Here is a 17,962-nt window from a genome sequence, read left to right on the forward strand (position 1 = left end):
AACAAAATTATTCCCCTCTATTCGCTCGAATAATTTATCGTTATATATACATTCGAAATAATTTATTCGAATATAATAACAATCGTAAAATTATTCGGACGATAATGTACACAATTTATCGATTGTTTCCGCTTAATTTTACGTTTGTTATACGAAATCGTGCGTTCCAACTATTTGTGTGCGAGTTTTTTTTTCTTTTTCTTTTTTTTCTTCTCTTTAATTCTGACCGATCGAAACAAGACCAAGCGTGCCACCAAGCTGTTCGAAAATTACGGAGGAAAATGCCTGGATGCCTTCCTCCAAAGAGGAAAAAAAAAAATATATATATATATATATAAATATAAATACAAAATGAGGATATAATTTAAAAAAAAAAAAAAAAAAAGACCAAAACACAAGGGGAAAATATTTTGAAAATTCGAATGTATATTGATCGTATTTTAATATAACATTGTAATATGAATAAAAATCTAGTAAGTTTTTTTATTAGAATTATAAATTCTATAACGAGTAAATTATTAAATCATCGAGATATATATATATATATGTGTGTATTTCTAAGTGAAAAAAAAAAATATATATATATATATATATAAATTGTATATACATATATTGTTCTTATCCGTTCCCTTTCGTTCGAGACAAAATTTCAGACGGATCAACCTTTTTGCGAGCTGCCCCCTCCCCCAAAGTGTAATTTGGAAATCGGGTTGAATTCTCCCGGGTTGGAGTTTCAATTATTAGGAAGGTAATTAAGGAACACCGATTAATCTTTGGGAGACAGAGATACGTATTAACGAGTCTTTCAATTAAACATTAAGCAAGGGAGTCTTGATTATTAACAGGCTAATTTAACGACTCTTGATTAACGCCTGTCCAATTAACGTGCCTCCTAATTAACGAACTTTTGATGAGCTGAAATTAGGACGTTGGTTTAACGTCCATTCGAGGCTAATGTCAATGATAATGTCCCAAGATGGATATTCATAATTACTGTTATACATTTTTTTTTTTTAATAAGGTAAAGTTTAAGATCCTCCTTAAAAAGATTAAATTCTTAAAAGATTAAAAATTATTGAAAATTATTGGAAAGTTTTATTTTTTTTTTTTTTTTTTGACTTTAAACAGGAATAATATAATGTTTCTTCATTTTTGTTCGAAGACGTTGAAACAATTTGGAAATAATAATATTTAGAGAACTGATAGCCTGTAAGATTGGTTTAAAATCGTTGTTGTGAAAGTTTTGTTGCTTGTTTGTTTGTTAAAAAAAAAGAAATCAAAATGGTAACATCGTTGGTAAATTCGTAGTAGCAAAAAAGAAAATAATGTGAACAGAGTGAAGAACGAGAATAAAAGAAAACGATGTAAAACGTGTAAAAATCGTAGAAATTTATTTTTGAGTAGAAGAGTGAGATCAATTTCTCGCTTCACACTGTGAAAACCGATCTGTTAAATCCCATACGAGGTGGATGGACATGGTATTGTTCATTAACTTCGGGAAATGAGAATTTTTCTATACACTGGTGAAAAGGGATATGAAACGGATAAATATTGCAAATTTCGTAACAAGAATTTTATTCTTGAATATAAAAGAGAATATAATAAAAGCATGTTGAATTCCTGAAAATTTTCGCTCTCTTTCAAATCGTATTCCTCTGAATGGAAATTTTGATGAAAAATTTTCTCGGAATTTAGAATTTCTTGCGCCATTACATTCGAAATTTTGATCAAAAATTTTTCAACTCGAAATGCCATCTCTCGTCGACTAATACAAAATCGTTGGCAAATAAAATTTCTTCGTTACGTAAAATTTTCAACGTTTATTATATCCGATTATTTCGATCCAATTTCATTTGTTTGTTGCTTTAATAACGAAGCCTAGAATTTAATAAAAAAGACACCCTGCTCGAACAATATTCGAAAACATTTTTTGTATCAGCTTTACTACGTTACGCTTTTTCTTCGAAATCACGAATTCAAAAAGTGCGAATCGAAATTGTTCGAAAAGAGAAGAAACGTGCTGGATCACGTTTCAGCATTTCTCGAATAATTTAATATTTTTCCGGCGATAAATTCAAACTTGAACGCGCTCTTTCCTTGACTCAAATTGAAACATCATTTTTATTTCCGCTATTTCTTTGTTAACACTAAACTTACCTATTCCTACCATGAGCGCTGCAAATAATAACCGCTGCAAAGAAACATTTGTATCTTAATATAGAAAGAGATTTTTACCTAATTGGATATTAAACAAAATATTTTTCTGCTGCTACAATAATGCGTGATCGGTTGTATCTACACGGAATTTTGTGCTATTGTAAAGTGATATGGCGACACAGTAACTTTTAACGTTTAATCTCCATTTTTTTCATAACATAAAACTCACAGCTCGTCATGAAACTCGAGGACAAGAAAAATAAAATTCGATAAAAGAGCACGCGCGAGGAGAGAAGAAGGAGGAATTAAAAAAGAACGGAATTGGCGGGGATGCAATTAAGAAAAATCGGTCGGGACACTTGTTCGAAGAGAGGGAAGTCGAGTGATTCGTTTGGATCAGCTTTCCTCCCTTTGATCGTCCCCATCGGGCAAGACACGACTTCTTTTTGATTGGAACAAGGACAAGTGGTCCGCGAAAACTCGTTATAACACGTAAAACCGCATTTAACTATCGGATATTTTTAGAATATCTGATCGATAACCCGATTGCGATACCTGCCGACCAGTTGATGATTCCTTCCCCCAATTTCTCGTTTCGTTTCGTTTTCGAGGCTTGGTGGGGAGCTCGGTGGTGGAAGGGAAAAATCGGTTAAAAAAGAGTTTGGTACCTTTTATTGGAATGAAACTCGCGAAAAATGTTTGACACGGCACGGGATTGTAATAAATTATGGGCGAAAAGTTTCGGTTTAACAAGGAGTTTAACGATCATGAGAAAAGTTAGGAAGATCGAAGAGAAGGTTGAAACGAAAGATCGAGAGATATTTCCATTAGCGGATACTTCTTGTTTGTTTGTTTCGATGGATAAAGGAAATATTTATTTTTCATTTCATTGGAACTAACGAGACTCCATGACTCCATGTGCCCCATCTTTCATTTCTTGTTTCTTTAAGGAGGCCGTGTCATCGATATTATTGGCAATGATATTGCAAAATATAATATAATCTTCGTCGTGATGTAGTTTTATCTCAGATCCTCATTGATATTGGCAATATTGTTGATCGGGAAGGAATCAAGTTGTTTAATTAACGATGAACGTAAGAAAAAAAAAAAAAGAAAGAACAAAAATAAGAAGTTTAAAAATTTTATCACAAACGAAAACTCTAATTCAACTAGACGTTCGTTAAATTATCCACGTATTATCTATCGTCAGAATATTATACTCGTGCGTACTCAGTCGATAATGCAAATTTATACAAATGCATTCACTTCCGAGTTTCGTGAAAATAAAAAAATTAATTTAAAATCGCTCGACCATAATAAACAAATAAATCTATAATGATAATAAATCACTGTCTCGTTAATTTGAAACAAAATTTAAGAAAGATACATAAATATATATATATCGAGTCAATGCGTTTCTTAAAACTCCTCTTTCTAAAAGATCTCTTTGGAAAAATTGGAAATAAAGCGAAACTTCCAAAAAAAAAAAAAAAAAGAAAGCGTGGAAGTGAAAAAACTCGAGGAAGAAAATGAAATTGTTCGCAGTTATATACTGTGAACTGGATGGAGGGGCAAGAAGCAGGATCGGCGGGAAATAAATCGAAGTAGACAAGGCGAAACGCAGGGCACGTTTGCAGCGTGGAGAAAATTTTCTCCACGGTGGGGCGCAAAGTGGCGGAGGAATTTGCATTCCAAAGTGCACGCGGCTCCGCCGCGGCGTGCATTCGCGAGCAGCGTCGCTTTTCGCACGTTCGCCAACAGATAAATCATTTCGGGCTAACTTTCGGTTTAACAAACTGCTCGGGCTGCCTCACGTTCAGCGTTTAAAACGTGTCTTGTTTCTCTCGACTATTTCTTTTCTTTTCTTTTCCTTCCTTTTTCCCCGCAAACCATCGTGTCACGCTGTGTTCGTCTTAATCATAATCTTCCGTTTTATCTTTTTCCTTTTTCTTGTCGTTTTTCATCATAGACGAAAAGATTTTATTTCAATCCGATTTCGAAAAATTCGAAATTAATAAAGAATTGTTCGAGGTTAGAGAAATATTCCAGACTCTCTGGAAAAGAAGATCGAGATTCGTTCGTGTGGAATTAAGTAAAAATTTCTGTATTTCGTGTAATTCTTTTAAGAAGGATGAGAGGAAACTTCGAGCTTGTCCTCGAAATAAATCGTGGATTCGATTGGATTTAAGTTAATAGTTAATAATTTATTCGAGATTTTGGAGTTTGGCTGATCTGATGTGTCGGTCACCAAATCGATCGATACATCTTTGAAAATGCTACTGCTGTTTTAGGAACATCGGCATTTAATCGATGTTTAAAATCGTTTCAAACGTTGTCGAAATATTTACGCACTTTCCAATTAACTGTTAGGCCAATAATTAATTATCTAATCATCTCAACGGGAAACCGATAATCGAAAATCGATATGTGTCGTTAAAATTTCACGAAAGGTGATCCGATTTATACGTGAAAATAATTGTTCGAGCATCGTTTTACAAAGATTTTAATCCTTTTTTTTTTTTTTTCCTGTATTTTTTTAACCCTTATGTAAATTGCAAAATTATTTTTATACCTCGCGAAAACATTATTATTTGCTGTAAATTATTATACAAAAGTTTATGAAATCGATTTTTTCTTAAAAAAAATTTTTCTTGATCAAATTTAGTTTTTTAGCAATTCGTATTTTTTTTTTTTTTTTTGCAGATCGTTAGTTAAAATTAAAAAGAATTTCGCATTTCGGTAGACACATTAACAGAACAAATGTTCTGAGAAAGTTTAATCACGTACAATTAGTAGGTTCGAAATAATCGCACCTTTTGTAAGAAGATACAGCATCTCTCGAGAAACGTGGAACTTCTCCGTCTTAACTAGTTGGAATATTATCCGCATTTGTGGAAAGTGTTATTAATCTTGTAATACACTACTAGCACATTAATTATCGAGATATGCACTCCACGAGGTGACGTTCTAATTTGTTAAAAAGCCAACAAGCAAGGAAAGTTGGTAGGAAATGTATGGGGAATTTCCATGTACGAGCTTTCAACTAGGGAATTTTGATGACGTCGAAAATTTATTCGAAACGTTGCGTTGTCTTTTTAACTCTTACAGATTAAACATGGATGCCTCATAATTGAATATTTTCCACAAAAATAAGAGTTCTCGTGGCGAGTGATCGAAGATTAAACGTGGAAACTTCAAAGGGCTTTCATCTTTTAATCTGAACCTAACCTAAAAACATCAGGTTGACCCTTGGCCGACGTAACTCAAACCTTTAATTAACTCAAGTTTAATCCGGATCGAATGAAACCTTGACTGAGATCTAACATGAATACACGTAATCTTAGCTTAACTCGAACTTAATAGAAACGTAAATCGAATCTTGATTTAATAAAACTAAAACTTAACTTCAACGCAATCGAATTTCTGACTCAAATTTAACACCAATTGGATTCAAACTCAAAAGTTAATATCACTTACTTAATGTCCCGAACCTAGCATTAACTTACCTTAATAATTATACACATTTTTTAACAAACCTATTCTAAAAAATCGCTTAACTGATCGTATTAACATAACGTATAAAAATTATCAAAAATATTTATCGATTGTATACTCTACAAAATTAATTACCAAATTATAATCAAAATATTGTTTGAAATTAAATCTGAAACGTGAAATTACTCGTCAACAAACTCGATTAATTTAAGAAATTATATCTAAAGTTACCAGATATCTTATGGGGGAAAATATCTAGATCTAATTCCCATAAACAAATTCACTAGGATACCATCTTGACGACAAAAAATTCTCCCTCGGTGACTTTGAAACCCTGATTCCATGCAACCAGTGAATCCCCACCAGGGGGAACTGGTAGCACGAACAATTACACGTTCCAAATTATGGGACAGATGGAGAATATAAAGGCCAACGCTCGACCCTGCTCGCCTGTCAGTTCGTCCGATTCCTACGACGGGTTCTCACTTGCGAATCGATCTGTTTTATCGACCGATCCACAATAATCTTTCTCCTATGTGAAAAAGATTTTTCGAGCAAGAAAAATCCATTCGTCGCGAGAAAAATCGAGAAAATGGCGCGGGAGGGAATGACTCGACTACTGGCATTGATTTTCATCTTCGTTTCAACCGCTTCGGCGGATATTATTTCCTGCGTTGGCAAGGTTTTGCTGAGTAAGTTTTGTTAAGTAAGTTTTGTTGAGTAATGCCAATAAAGATTCTATAATTCGAACGAATTGTAATCACGGTAGCCAATTTGTGTATAAGTTATATTTTCGATAATATCGATGATTCCTAACGATCGAAATTAGAATAAGATTAAGAAAATGAGCAAAATTAGGAAATCAATTATTTAAAAAATGTATTGTCGACTGACAATTCGGGGAAAATTATAAAAATTCAAAAATTTGAAAAAAAAGAAAATTAGAAAATTTTAGAAGCATCGTGCGACCCGAATTCGTACAATTACAATAACAAATTGGAAGAATTTCGAGATAAAGAAAAGAGAATAAGAGTCGCCAACATGGAGGGAAAAAAATTGCAATCTTCTTCCGAACAATCTTCGTCCTCGTTCTTCGCCAGAGAATAAATCCCAAAAAGCCTTTTGAAACGATTCGAAGAATTTTCTCGCTGTCCGTTTAAAAAGAAGATCGTTTAGCATTTTGCATTCGGCGTGCATGAAAATTGATTGCTTTTGTCACCGTTTAATTCGTCTGGCTCGATTCGATTTACAATTCGAATAATCTCTCTTCCAACTCCTTCGTCTTCCTTCTACGCAACAACAAGATAGATAAGAACGAACGACCAGTCACGATCGCGCGTTTAAACTTGGAGAAATAATCCTTCCTCTAGGTTAGATCGGATCGTAAAATCGAACGAAAATCGCGTTGATGTAATTGATCGGCCGAATGGGTTATCTTTATTGCGAATGAACGAAATCTATGACGCGATGGAATTGTTAAAAAGGAAAAGAAAAAAGAAAAATAATTTCAATGTTTAAACACGATCGTCGTAAAGATATATACGCATCTTTTTCGCGATAAAATTACATGCCAATGAAAATTATTATGACGCGGTGTGTAATCAAAACTTGTACACTTGAAATATTTCGCATTACAATGGGATGGGGATGGAAACAATGAGGTCTATAAAAAGAAACGTGTTACAATTTCCTATATCTTTGAATCGTTTGCAATAATCCCTTATCTCAAATTAATTTCAATGATAAAATGTACACGTATCCGTTATCCGAACGTTCATTTTCGAAATAACCCTTCTCTTTCTTTTTCTCTCCTTTCAACTTTTTATCCCTCTCGTTCGAATTGTTTATTTATCAATGCACGGATCCTCCAATTATCGAGGGTGAGAAAAAAAGCGGTTTCGTTCGTTCCAACGCTCGCCCTCCCTCCCCTCCCCGTTGAATAACAGTTTCTTCGAAGCGGCAATTAGTCAAGTTCGTTCAACGATCGCGTATCTCGGTGAATATTCCTATTGGGAGGGGGGGAGGGAGGGAGGTGTGAAAGGGAGAAACGGTGCGGACCGAATACGAAATTTTACGTCCGAGATGTGACGGGCGACTCCTCCGACGAGCCGTGCCCTGATTTCCTTTCCACCACAGTTTCCGCCTCGACCTGGGAAATTTCCCACACCTATCCTCGAGTCTTGAATCGAGTCTCGATTAAAAAACGGATGATTTCGATTTGGAAGAAAGGAACGAGGCGGAAAAAACGGTTTTCCATTCTTGGGAAATTTATCTTGGAAAGAAACTTGGAGAGAAACGTGAAAGAATAATTAGAGAAATTTCTAATGGAAAAAAAGTAGGAGAAAATGACTAAGGAGAGCGAGTAAATTGTTCGTATGGATTCTTCTAGGGAAATAGTTGATTAATGGTGGAAACGTGTCTAGGGAATTTGTCATTGTCCGGGGGCGGTCGTCTAGGGGAAAAGATTTAACGAAAAAGAAAGAGAAGGATTTGAACAGAGCAAACAGGTTGTTAAGAGAGAAAAAAAAGGAATAATTTATTTTTCATTAATATATATATATATATATACACGTATATCGTAAAATGGAGGGGAAAAATCTCTAGAGAAGGGAGATAAAATAGGAGAAGGATAGAATTTATCGATCGAGGTGGTGGAATGATCGAGAAAGATGCTCTCCGTGGAATAGAAATAAACTTGGGGGGAGGGGGGGGAAACTTTGAATGGAGGTCAGCAGCCAAGGACTATTTATTTAACAAGCTGGCAAGTCCATTCCCGGCGAAATCCATTTAACCAAGTGCTACGACAAGAGAATAGAGTTAGCAGGTGTCGGCTGAATCGCTACGTACCGGCCAAGCCTTCCTCATTTCATTCGTTGCAAAAAGAAACCAGCCCAGTGTTGCCAACCGATTCGCTTTACTTTTCATTCGGCTAATTTCACGGTAATAATAATAATAGCCGAATCTCTTTCTTTATTGATTTTAATAAAAAAAAAAAAAAAAACACAAAACGAGACAGAAATGGTGGATTACGAAGGGAAGGAAAAAAAATTTTTAAAATCAATTCAATTTGTTGTAAGATTGTAAAAATTGAAAAATTGATATCGATTCCGATAAATTCTCGTATAAAATTTGAATTTGATTGTCAATTTACAGTTTTTCCCTAGATTTCGTAAAAAAAAAAAAATAACCTGGGAATAAAATTAAACCGTTTCGCGTCGCGCGTTTGCGGTAATTTCAGTTTTCCCAGCAACGAGGGGGAACGTGGGAAATTGGAAACAAAGAAAATTATTTTAATTTCCGCGGTAACCTGATGTCGGGTTGTACACGTGGAAACGTGGCGCGATTCAGAATTTGAATAATTCCGCCGTCGTTACGACGAAACCACGGAGGGGAGGGGAGGAGTGATGATAACTCTCGCGTTCTGTTGTTTAAGAGACGAAATTGGTCGAGTATTTTCGCGATATAAATTCAAATATATCGGCTGAAAAAAATTCAAACATCGAGCAAAGATCGCTGAGTTGATATAAAATTTAATACCCTCGGTTTAAAAAAGATTTATTATTTTATACGTTTCATATCGTTTATTTCGAAAGACCGAAAAGAATTATTTAAGAGAGAGAGAGAGAAAAAAAAGAAAAGAAATAATGGATCGTGAAGAAAACTCGGATTGATTTGCAACGATACGATTTCTTATCGGATGATGATAAAATAAATTCGACGTGATTAAGCAAATAATTGCGAAAGATGTATAATTAATTGGAAAATTAATTATTCTCGTTTATATATTTCTCGTCGTGATGTGATTTAAAAGAGATGATTGTATTGTTTCGAGATGAAAAAAAAAAAAAAAAAACAAAACAGATTTGTAGTGGGAAAAAAGTTTTTTCTCCTCGACTTCCGATACATTTATACCGGGATTAATATCGCCGAATAAATTCGATGTAATTAGAAAGACAAGGGATAAAATAATAAACGTGGAGAAGAAAAGAAGAGAGGAGCAAGAAGAAGCAGAACTTTATTGCTCCGCTTTCGTCCAGCTGTGTGCCGGCCTAGCTTCATGAATAATTCACCTCGTATATTATTTACGGGGAGAAAATTGAAATCTATTACATTTCAATACGACTGTGCATCGATTCGACGGTAAAAATAGCGTATTCACCGGTGCGAGCAACCACGAAATTCGATTACATTCACGAATTAAAGCAGTTGCTACTTAATTACGGGAAATCCGTGCGCGCGCGTGTGCACGCATCCTACACTGACACCAAGATGTCGATCGAATTGTTATTCAAAACGGTTCTCTTTGTCCGAACTCTCATTTCACGTACGAACGAAAATAATAATAATTTTTCATCGGAGGAATTTCACAAAATCGTGTGTAAATTTCAAATTAAAATTTTCCAAGTATTGAAAATTTCATTGGCCTTTAATTAAATTCGACGATATTCGACGTCCAATGTTCAATGCGATATCCAATATCAAGGATTGAGTTTCTTTAAGTTAATCGGTACACGGTAGTGGAAGTTGGTAAAAATATCCCTAAGATTTTGAGGGAAAATTCGATTGCCAATTCCACGTCTCATCCAGAGACAGAAATTTGCATTCTTCGCTCCTCTCGTCGAGGAGCTAAAAGTTATTAAGGAGAGGAATATGGAGGGACGAAAGTTGCCCGCAGGAAAGACAGAGGGAAACGTCGTTAAAGCAGATTCCTTTAGAGAAAGTTTTTGTCAAGTTGGCCAATCGTGGTGACTAAGGAAACGAACGAAAGAAAAGAGAAGGAAAGAAAGAAAGAAAGATGGCGACAAATTTTAACGAGTATTAAAGTTTCGTGAATTGACGTTGACGTTTATGTAAAAAAAGTATTGAAAGGGATATATATATATATTATTATCTGAAGATTCTGCATTAGATCATCCTTAATGTGCCCTAAAGGCTTGTTAATCTTAAACTTAACTGATGTTCAGAACAATCGAGTTTGAAATTTAATTAGTACTTGTTCCTACAGAGACATTCAAAAACATTCTGAACTCTTCGATTCTTCGTCTATCTTCGTCGTGTCATTTCAACGTTATATCATATCGTTATTATACTTTTCGACATCTTGACTTTTTTCGGAAACGAAAATAATTTCAGTTGGAAAATTTATTTCTCAGAAATAAAAAAATTCCGAATATAAAGAATTAAATCTTGTTGATATCATGTAATGGATTTATTTATAGAATCTGACCAAGTATCCTGTCAAGATAAACAGCTAATTTTAGACGAGCATAATAATCTTAGACAAAAAATAACTTTTGGAAAGATCCAAGGAATGCCTATTGCTGCCAATATGAGAGAGCTGGTAAGAGATAACTTTCGCTCAATCTTCTCAATATTTATTGAAAAAAAAAAAAAAAAAATTTAACATAACTTTTAATTTGTGACCATTTCGTGTAATAATTTTTATACAAATTTATCTTCGAAAGTAAAATCAATAATTCTTTTTTCAGATATGGGACGATGAACTTGCTGACATGGCGCAAAAGTGGGCAAGTAAATGTGCTGAAATCCACGATCCTTTCAGACATATTCGTGAGTAAATTCGTAATAATTATTTTAAAAATTATAATCATTGAGAAATTTGACTCTTGAATTTAACAAATATTAGTTATTTTGACTGATGGAACCATGATACAAAACTATTTTGATTTTGAATACATACATCATTGCGGGAAGAAAATATAATATGAAATAAGAGTTTTAATAAAATAAAATTGAAAAACTAATAATTTTTATTGGTATATTGGTAAAAAGAAATATTTTCAAAAAATTGGGAATGTGAGAAAACATCGAAAATCCAATCAAAAAATGTTTATAAAAAAAGTGATATTCCCTATATACTCATAGTTACGCGAGTTACTTTCGAGAAGTATTTTCTATGTGCATCCCTCTGGTGGTAGGTAAAGGAAAACTGCCATATAAGTTATCTATGTTAGTATATGTCCCATGACAGATCCAATTTTTTTTCTCTCTTCTGTGTCTTCTTATGGAACATCTAATATTCAAACGTGTAAAAGTATAAATGTTCTCTATTCAATCGTTATTTAATATATTCACTATCGATTTACATCCTATACTTATAAAAAATATATATTTCTAAAATGATATTTCTCGTATGAAAATTTGAACAATGTTAAAAATTTTAAATAGGAGTCTTTTACTATAGAAAATGTGTTCAAGAATATATATATAGATGGCTCTGTTCACTTATGATGCCTGAGTAGCATTAATTAAATCCAAGAATAGTATATATATATACATATCGATTGCTCTCTCGAGAGAAAAAGATTATAGATCACGATTAACGATGATCGATGTATACAGGCAGGTTCTATGTGGAACAAAATATACTTAAGACAATTTCATCGACGCAATTCAACGACGTACCGAATTGGCGTCAGACGATCTACAACTGGTTCAACGAAGCACAATATAAGAGCGGTATTAGCCATTACAATCAGGTTGATAGTTCTTTTTAGATATGTTTTCTATCCTTTAAAAAAGAAATCATACATTTTATGGTCATCATATTGAAAGTTTCGATTAAAATAATACGAAAAATTAATCTCTACTTTTCATACTTTTGTTTTTAATTGAACTTCTTTTTTATCTTTAGGACTTAAAATACCTTTCTTTTTTTAGAATTATTTTACACAATTGCATAATTTATATTGTAAAACTAATAATAAAAACTAATTTGATTTTATTCTATAAAAATTGATGTAATGCGAGATTCTTATCTTTAATCAAGAATCACTTTTATCTGTAATATAAAGGGAAAATAATTGTTCGGTATAACAATTGAAAAAATTGAAAAATCAACTGAATATTCAACTTAAAAAAAAATGATGACTGCAAAATAATTTTTTTGATATTATTTAAAATGACTCTGTTATGAAATATTTTTCTGTAGCAATGTTATCCTTTCTTGAAACAAATGCAAAGAAGTATAAATCAGATTTTTATTTCAGATATTCTCGTCTAATAGTTATTTAATAGGCTGTGGCTACACTTATTATTATGATCCGGCCCATGGATATATCAAAAACTACGTATGCAATTATGCACCCGGGTGAGAATTTGATGATCATTTTCAGTCAATTCTTCCATATTCTTCTCTACATTCAAATCTATGTCGAATTTTCTGCAAAAAGATTTTTCGAAATTATTATAGTTAATTAATCGATTTTTGGTATTTTCATTGGTCGAAATCAATTTTTAATCGATCTCAGAAGATGGAAGGAAATGGAAAATCTGATGGCCTCGATATTTCTTATAAAAGAGATCGTAGGCTTTCATATGAAACGCGACGCGTATTGAATCCAACCATAAATTTTGTTGCTTCACGTATATTTCCTGTCGATCGCCAACTTATTACCGCCGACAAATTGAATACGCCTGTATGCCATCTTTTTTTCACTCTAAGCAGGCCAATTGGAATCCACAATTTTCGCAAACTTGTGTGCCAATTGAATTTTTAGAAAAACTTCTTTACAATTCTTTAAATCCTCGATTGATCCTTTCAAATTTTATCAAACCAAATTGTAAGCAATAGAGTTTATTTCTATTTTTCTAATTATCTAATATTTAAAAAGAATTGAAAAGAAAGACAGTAACAAGTTGTACAGATTAAGAATGTAAAAAAATATGATAATTTATCGAAATAGAAATAGAAAAAAAGAAATGTAAATATATTTTTTTTTCTAGAAACTGTCTCAAATTGTCTCAATTTATGGAGTTTCAATTTTGTAAAACTCTAAAACTTTATAATTTCATGTAGATTTAATTTCATAATTCTCTACAACTTTTCTACAAATGTTTATAACTATGTTTTCTCTTGTAAATTTATAGTTCTACATAAATTTTTTTTTCTAATAACACTGTTAACTTTATAACCTAAAAATCCCTAAAATTCTTTTTAATTCTTAATACTTATTATTTTCTCACTATCTAGTTATTCTAATAATTATATTTAAATAATGTTGAATATTTCTAGTAACTTTTCAATCAACTTCTCATTCTCTTATGTCTCTAATAAAAAGTTAGTCTGGTAACTCTAACAATATCCCTAAACAATTTATATACTAAATATACTAAATATTACTAAATATCTTCAAATATTTTTTAATAATTTTAATAGATTTTAACGACTTAAAATCATTTTGTTTTTCGCGTTCAAATTATATTCTTGCATTGTAGAGACAACGTAAATGGTCATTTACCATATGAGCGAGGCCAACCTGCCTGTAGCAATTACGGGATGACTTTTTCAAGTCGATACAGAGGCCTTTGTTGTGAGTATCAAAAAAAAAAAAAAAGAATAAATTTATCATTTTTAAAAAGAAAAAACAAACAAATAACTTCTCTATATGCAATGCAATAAACTTTGTAATCCTGTAATAAATTCATATTCTTTCATTTTCAGCTGCAGGAACCAATAATTATCTGGGAACCCGGTGCAATTAATTGTCAGCTGTTTAAGTAAAAGCTGACGAAGTAAAAAAACAAAGTTCACATATTTTTTATCGTCTATCCAATTTGATTTGTTGTTGTTCTAGTTTCTGAAAAATAACCCGTGATTATAAAAACCAAATTTGTGTAAAAATATTTAAATTATAGTATTTATATGCTATATAAGGATATATTATGTATATATACGTATATTTATTTATTTGTATAATAAAATGTAGCATCATTCCATGTGGCTAACTGTTGCATATTCATGTTCAATATGCCTATCTCGTTAAGTTGAAATTCGATTATTTCGCTGGCGAGTACATAAGACAAAGCTACATAAAACAAAATTTATTATAGTGAAAATATTCGACAATATGACGCGTTTTACTGTAATATAATAATAATTATATTACGAATTTTATCATGTAAAATACAATTGTAAAATAATAAATAATAATATCCATGGAATATTTAATAAAGTCTCTCCTATACATATATTTTGAATATATATTTTGCTATGAAATTGAAAATAAAAAAACGAGGCGATAAAAAAAATTAGATCTGAAACAAAAATTTAATTCTCGATTAAAAAATTCGCAATTTTAATTCGCAATTAAATTAATATGATGAAAGGTATGAAATATTTATATAAATAAAATTCTAATTTAATTCTACTAAATTCTATATTTATGTCTGAAAATAAAATTCAATTTATTATAATTGAATTAAATTTTTAAAGATTATTGAAAAGAAAAAACTTAAAACATTATATTTTCAATAAATAATTTGTTTTATTATATAAATAAAATGTATATAATAAAATTTATTATTCATCATATTAGATTATCGTATCAGATTTATTATTTATCATCATCAAGATATCAGATTTATATTAAATATGAACCATAATATTAGATCCAAAATTAAATAATTTAGATTTCTTTTTATACCTCTTCTTCACTTATTTTAACAGTTATATAACATAGTAAAGCTTAATCTTCGCACACAGATATAGTTTGAACATCTTCAGAATCTAGCATTTTATGTGAAGGGAAACTTGGTACGTCATTTCACGAAGCTGTTTCTCATTTGATTCCTGTGCTTCTTATGCATTTTACATCGCAACCGTTACGTGACTGCAACTACAAACGCAAGAGTATAAATATTTACGGGTAAATAAAAGACAAGATGCGTGCTTTTTTTTCACAATCCATATATTTTTTTTCAATCTATTTCAATTAATTCAATTCATTTCGTTTAATCATCGATAACGTGGAAAAAAGCCACGAATTGACTTTCATTGGTTGAAAAAAATATTTCAACCAATTCAATTATAATAAATTCTTATTCAAATAATTATTTGAGTAAAATATTTAGTTTATTTATTTTAATTTGCTAATAATTATTTATTTTTTTTCATATCGAAATGATCCTGATTTTGATTACAATTTCAACATAACCTTCTTGATCGATGTAGTAATAAAACCTTATAACTGTATAATTTATGATGAAAAATTATTGTTCTAATTAAAAAAAGAATTCAACTTTATTCGTTTACACATACAATTGATAAAATATATCATCGCTATTTATCTCTTCGAAACAATTTGAAAAGTTTCGAATCAAAAAAAAAAGGAGAATAAAACAAATTTTTTTCGTTCGAACAGAGAAACCTGTCATATAAATACGAACGCATGTGTAATACTGTATAGAATTATCGTTTAATAAAACACAACGATGAGATAAAGCGGTAGATTATATGAACGCAAAAATCGCAATAAAGTTTAATATTCCCTTATTCGAGCAGAACGAAATCCCGGATATCCGAGCGACTGGCTTCCTCCACAATTCTCTTGGATTTATTGGCAACGACCTGTGGCCTGCCGCATTGTTTCGTTTAATCGAAAAAAAAAAGATAACCTCTGAGCTGTCGAAGTTTAACCTTGATCGAGATATCATGAAATGTCTGAAAACTTTATTCCAGCCAGTTTTTTTCTTATTTTATCTAGACATCCTATTGTATATTTCTACTTAAATATCATATACAATAAATAAATAAAATAATGGATCGTAATAATTTTAATCTATTTAATCTTTTCGCCGTTTTTCTTTTATTAATAACTTTTATTATTAATAATTATAAAAAAATTAAAACTCTCTTGGAAAAAGATAATTGGATCACTCAATAAATTCAATTTTAAGATTTTAAGTTCATAAAAATATCTGTTTTTTTTTTAGGTTATAAATAATAATATTAGTTATTTAATATTTTCAATTAATAACTAAGTTGTAAGTAAATTTTCAATTAATTAATTAATAGATCTTCAAAATAGCATTATATTTAACAATATCTCGAGAAATTTCAATTGACACGTTTAACAGCGTAATTCCCGAAACACAGGAAATAGAACATGGCATAAAGCCTTAACAAAACATCTTCATGACTGGTGTATGTTGTGTTTGAATTACAGCTTCCCCACTAGTTACAACTAGTGCAATAACAGTTGGTAACTCTACAGGACGATAGCTCTAGGCATCTTCAACATGGTAGATGAAAATCAAATCGTTATGTGATATAATCGATTATAAATCGAAATTTTGATCCTAAAATCAATGGATCAATGTACATTGAAGACAATGAAAAAATTCTACAGAAAAAAAATAGAAATTATAACAATATTTAATATTCTTTTCCCATTTTTTGGAAAACTTATTAGGGGAAAAAATTTATCAACAAAATTCATTAATGATTAATTTATTAATATTGATAAATTAAAAAAATTTCAAAAAAGAATAAAAATTAATATTAATAAAAAAAAATATTGGAATATTGGAACAAGACAAAATATGTTATAAAAATATGGAAGGCACAATCCAGGAAATTTATTTCCATCTGTTCACATGTTTCACGTTACATTGAAGATGTACATTTCTGAAATAAATTTTTATCTAAACGTATGATAATTAGCCAAATAGATGCACATTCGTTGATTCAAAGAAGTTAAAGATCTGCACTGTAAAAAATAAAAATATTTTTTAATGAATGAAATTATAATTAAATCATAAATTTTCAATTAATTTTTATTAATTTTCAAAAAACAGAGGAAAATTTTTTTTTAAAAACATTACAATAAATGGAGAATTTTTTGATGAAATTTGTTTTAAAAAGAAACTTTCTTCGATGTTTTTTTTTTTAAACAAAATTTAATTTTTATTTATGGATCACGTAAAAAAAATCGATGAAATAGTCTCGATTATTCATTTCAGTATAATATAAAATACACATGAAATTTCGTTAAAATTGTCATAAGATAAAATATTTAAATTTCGTTATTTAATCATCACATATCTTTAAAAACATTTTAAGCAAAATGTTTTCTTATATAACAATTTTAATACGTTATAATTTTATCGAATGATAAAAATTTTTTAACGATTTACATCACGCGATCCATGAACAAAATTTAAATATTCGAAAAAACACAGAAAATTTACACATTAAAATAATTATTATTACAAATAAAATGTCAGATTAATTTAATATATCGTTATCATATCTAATTAATTATTATTAATCAAAAAATTAAATAAACAAAACTCGATCAGAAATAGTATCTTATCTAATCGAACAAACGGCAATTGTATCGTAAACCGAGTATCGATTCAATCGATTAAGCATCGATATGCTTTTACCTCGTGGATCAAATTTCTCTATAAATGTCCGTTTACTAATGACAGGCGTATGTAAGTACGATCAATTGAGTCAAATTGAATTTGAGAGACGATAGCACGAAATCGAGAATCGAGAATTAAT

The 17,962-nt window shown here is 30.8% G+C and overlaps 1 protein-coding gene and 1 long non-coding RNA gene across 7 annotated transcripts in view; both read left to right on the plus strand.

Annotated features, from left to right (window-relative positions):
* The window catches only part of LOC105735605 (acetylcholinesterase-like), a 144,513-nt gene extending 129,886 nt beyond the window's left edge, over positions 1–14,627 (plus strand). The window contains exons 6-11 of one of the 6 annotated variants that reach the window (XM_086905950.1): positions 10,872–10,993; positions 11,142–11,223; positions 12,016–12,152; positions 12,663–12,763; positions 13,891–13,985; positions 14,117–14,627. In XM_086905950.1, coding sequence (XP_086762076.1) covers positions 10,872–10,993; positions 11,142–11,223; positions 12,016–12,152; positions 12,663–12,763; positions 13,891–13,985; positions 14,117–14,157 — 578 coding nt within the window. In that variant the 3' untranslated portion in view covers positions 14,158–14,627. Of the gene's footprint in view, positions 1–10,871; positions 10,994–11,141; positions 11,224–12,015; positions 12,153–12,662; positions 12,764–13,890; positions 13,986–14,116 lie in introns of those variants that run through there. The other 5 variants (XR_015291520.1, XR_015291519.1, XR_015291518.1 and 2 more) reach the window with 5 other exon arrangements.
* A 386-nt stretch (positions 14,628–15,013) lies between these two features.
* Positions 15,014–16,222, plus strand: LOC147657901 (uncharacterized). Its single transcript, XR_015291524.1, has 2 exons — positions 15,014–15,320; positions 15,956–16,222. It is a non-coding gene; the product is annotated as an uncharacterized LOC147657901 (long non-coding RNA).
* The last annotated feature ends 1,740 nt before the right edge of the window (positions 16,223–17,962 follow it).

The sequence above is a fragment of the Apis florea genome, unplaced genomic scaffold (assembly GCF_048593485.1).
Source record: "Apis florea isolate Af1SG1 unplaced genomic scaffold, ASM4859348v1 contig_2492_pilon, whole genome shotgun sequence".
NCBI classification, from domain to species: Eukaryota; Metazoa; Arthropoda; class Insecta; order Hymenoptera; family Apidae; genus Apis; species Apis florea.